The sequence below is a fragment of the Hevea brasiliensis genome, chromosome 11 (assembly GCF_030052815.1).
Source record: "Hevea brasiliensis isolate MT/VB/25A 57/8 chromosome 11, ASM3005281v1, whole genome shotgun sequence".
NCBI lineage: Eukaryota > Viridiplantae > Streptophyta > Magnoliopsida > Malpighiales > Euphorbiaceae > Hevea > Hevea brasiliensis.
Window position 1 is genome coordinate 22,887,649 of NC_079503.1, and position 4,274 is coordinate 22,891,922.

The following is a 4,274-nucleotide window of genomic DNA, read 5'->3' on the forward strand; positions in this document are numbered from 1 at the left end:
TTCAAAATCTCAATAATCTAGCATAGTTTTAATTTGTCGGCTCTATTTTTCACTAAATGAGTTCAAATTGTTATGAGTATTAATATATTGTGTTAAATTTGATAATTTAAAGAATTGAATAAAATTTAAAAAATGTGAATTTAGGTTTTTTTTAATCATCATTTAGGCCTTTAACTTTCTATAAAACTGATACATTGTTGACTTTTTTTTTTAATTCATTTGTTCACTCATCTAATACTTTCAACAATGTATTAGAAAAGTATTTTTTAATTCATTTCTTAACTTTCTATAAAAGTATTTTCTCTCTCAAAAAATACTTTTCTTTCGTTATGTAGAAATTTAAGAAAATTAATTAAATTCTTTTGTGTATATAATTTGTACCACTTTTATTAAAAAATAAAAATAAAGAGAGAATAGAGGGAAAATGATGTGAGTGTAGAGGATAAGAAATATAGAAAAAGAGAAATAAGAAGAGAGGATTATGATAATTTAAATAAAAAAAATAATTATGTAACTAAACAGTTAATAGAGTTAAATTATAGAAATTAATTATTATATTTTTATAAAATATAAGAATTAATTAATTAATTTTACTAAAATAAATAATTTAAATAATAGTTTGATTAGTATTGATTAAGAAAACTTAATGAAATGATTAATCAATTAAAAAAATAAAATAAGAAATTAAATAATATATTTTTAAAAGTGTAAAATTAAAAATTAAATAATTAATTTTATTAAAATATAAAAATTAAATAATAATTTACCTTTAATTTTATATGCAACATAGATCCGTTCATCTTTCGCTTTCACCCTCCAAAAACTGTATTCAATAAATGGTGTTAACATACGAAACGCAAGCATTCATCAAAACTCCGTTTGGCCTGAAGGACAAAATCCAAACGGCGGAAACGACATTTCCCTCTGTACGAAGAAAGTTAAACGGACGACACTATTACACTGCCAAACAAAAATAGCCCACACTCTCCGCTTTCTCGCTCCAGACAAACTAGGATTCAGATTACCACAATTTTTTTTTTCTTATCTGTACATCTTTTAATATATATATATATTTTATGCAATTTACGTCGCTTGAAATTCAATTCAAAACTGATCTTGGTTCTAACACCTGACTGAATTTAATGGCTGAAATTATATAATTTATCTGATAAATTTAAATTTAAATTTTATTTTTATTTTTTTATTGAAAAATTAATTAATTCTTCTAATATATATCTTAATTTCATTTATTATATAATACCATTAATATCTCTATTAAAATGTAGTAGGTAAATAATTTAAATTTCAGCAATCTTATTTTCTTTAAAAAATTTTCAAAATATCAAAAAATATTAACTATAAAATAAAAGTGATCTCTTACTAATTTAAAAATCCATTATCTTTTATTCATTTATTTCTACATTCAATTTAATAAGATTCCAAATTGATATTATACCACATGTATGTACGTTGTTGTTAAAAGGAAAAAATATCTAGAATTTTACTTCAATAATATTCTTATATACTTTTTACTATAAAACTATTAAATTTTTTTAAATATGAAATTTTATTTAATTTAATTTTAATTGAGTTAAACTAGTTGAATCATCAGTAAATTAATTAGTAAGACGGAAAAAAAAAAGGGACTGAAAAGAGAGGAAACTATCACCACCACTTCCCTATAATATAACATTAACTTGACAGAAGGGAAAAAAAATACCCAAAAAATGGAAAAAAATACAGGAAATTTAAGAATAAACAAATATAATAAAGAATAACAATTTTTTTTAATATATAAACCATTAATTAATTTTCACGATGGTGTGTATATATATATATATATATATATATATATATATACTTGATGATGAAATTGATATCCTCCTTGTTGGTCATGGCTTTGGTGGTTCAGCAGCAGCTTCCGCTTCCTCCACTTTGGAAGCAGGCTCAGCTGCAGCTGGTGGCTGAACTGCTGTTTCTGCTTCAGCCACCACGGGTTCCGTCGTACTCTTCGCAGCCTCCACTACAACTTCCTCTTTCTTCTCTTCCTCCACCACTATTTCCTTCTCTCTGCTGCTTGTTTCCTCTCCTCCTGCTGGTGGTGGCTCCACCGCCTTCTCTTCTACCACAACAAAAGTCGTCACCTTTTCAAATATAAAGAAAACTGGACCTGAGACATAGGCTGCTCCATACTTTGAAGCTGCTTCTGTCACTGTCTTTGATCCTGGAAACTCTGCACATATATATATACATACCAAAATAAATTAATATTATATACAAATTTATATATAGCTCAAGAAATCAAGAATTCAAATCCTGACATCTCGGTTCTCTGCTGAATGAATTATAATAGTTACCTATTTTGGCAAGCTCTTCAAGGAACTTTTGAACTAAAGCTGAGTACTTCTTTAATCCAGCTTCTTTAGGCTCCTTAACTAGAGCCTGGTAATTCAAGCTCAAATCAAAATGAAATGATATATAAAAGGAATAATATTTTCCATTTCAATATGTACACATATAGCTTATATACCTTAATTTCAGCTGATGAAGCTTCATAGATTTCAAGCACTTTAGGTTGGAGTTCAGTCTTCTTCTCTTCAAACTCCTTGTTGATTTCTTCCTAATGATCAAAACCAAGAAATTAATAAAAGTTTTCAAAAGTTAAAGGTAAAATTGTATTTTTTTTCATGTGAAGAAGAAGAAGAAGAAGAAGAAAAAGAAGGAGAAGACCTTGGAGCCATCAAAGGACTTGCAAGCTTCAGCAGCAGCAGCTTTTTTGGTGCTGTCCTTCTCAAAAACCTTCTTGATCTTTGGAAGAACCTTGGATTTCCAATACCCCATCATCTCTTTTCTTCAACTCAACCAAAATTAAATCCCAAAACAAAATTTAACGAAAGGGCAAGAAAAAAAACATAAAAAGATGAAAAATAAGAATCTCTCTAGCTCTTTCAAGCTTCTTCCTCTTCTCTCTGTATAAGTGTAGGCTTTATTTGTTTAGTTTCCAATGAACGCAACATCATCAGCTACAGCCAACTGTCTCGTAATAAAGCTTAAGACCCTGTCATCATATAGGCACACATTCCTCCAAACAACCCTTGTTGTCAAACTTAATCACGACTATACCAGCTTGCTGATTATTCAGGAAAAGGGTAGTTTGGTGAATAAGGGGCTATCCCAGGGGTGAAATAGGGAAAAGGGAAGAGAGTGGGGAGGTGACAGCTGGCAATCAACTCAATGAAAGGTGGCAAAAATGAAAAGTGGGTCCCTATGCTACTGTGTTTACAAATTTTGATGTTGATCTGTAACAGCATAATATTTCTTTGGCTTTATCTTAAAAAAAAAAAAACTTCTCACATGGCTTCGCTGGTGCTTCAATCACGCCGTCAATGACCTGTAGTGTTTTTCAGACGAACACATATATTCATTTAAAAAAATAAATTAATTTATATATTTAATACAAATATAAAACTTAAATCAAATAAAATATATAAATTTATATAATTAAGTTTAAAGTATTAAGTCGTTTCAATTTAATTAATTCAAGATTTAACAAAATCAAAATTTGTAAAGAAAATCAAAATTCAAAATTAATTATTCATATATTAAGTTGAATTAATTAAAATGGAAATAATTTAATTTGATTTATCAGTCTTTTATTTATTTATTTATTTATTTTTAATTTATATATATTGTCTTTTATTAAATTCCTAGTTTATATAATAAATACTTAATATCGAGCAAATAATATAGTATTGATTAAATGAATTTGAAATGAAATATAACAAAAAAATAATATAAAAATCATTTAATTATATAAAATAAATATAACATAATTATTAATATATAATAAGAAAAAGTAAATTATAATTTCATATATATCACACTTAATGATTAGACCATTTTGATGCGGACAAGATTAATGAGTTGTTATTCTTGATTGATTGATGCTATATAATTACACAAAATGGAGGAATATACATAATTATAATAAAAATAAATATAATTATAAATAAGTAAATGATATGGGCAGCTTGAATCCACATGGGTTGCTTGATAAAATCTGGGTTTGAGGAAGAGGGAAAAAAAAAAAAGGGAGACAAGAAACGTATAAATTAGTTAATTGTGGGGCTAATGCTTTGATTAAGGATTATTTGGTATACATACATTAAAAGCTCATCATATAATTGATAGTAATCCGATAATTTTTTTTTTTTATTCAGTTGAAGTCTAATGAATTGAGTAATAATTGATAAATTACACAATTAGAAGTATTT

At 26.6% G+C, this 4,274-nt stretch overlaps 1 protein-coding gene across 1 annotated transcript; it reads right to left on the bottom strand.

Annotated features, from left to right (window-relative positions):
* Positions 1–1,653: 1,653 nt before the first annotated feature.
* LOC110668988 (plasma membrane-associated cation-binding protein 1) lies at positions 1,654–3,078 on the bottom strand. The gene is made up of 4 exons (XM_021830416.2): positions 2,731–3,078; positions 2,531–2,620; positions 2,358–2,442; positions 1,654–2,233 (listed from the first exon to the last, which is right to left on the bottom strand). Exons 1-4 carry the CDS (start codon positions 2,842–2,844, stop codon positions 1,893–1,895), a joined length of 630 nt encoding a protein of 209 aa, XP_021686108.2. The 5' UTR covers positions 2,845–3,078; the 3' UTR covers positions 1,654–1,892.
* Positions 3,079–4,274: the final 1,196 nt, after the last annotated feature.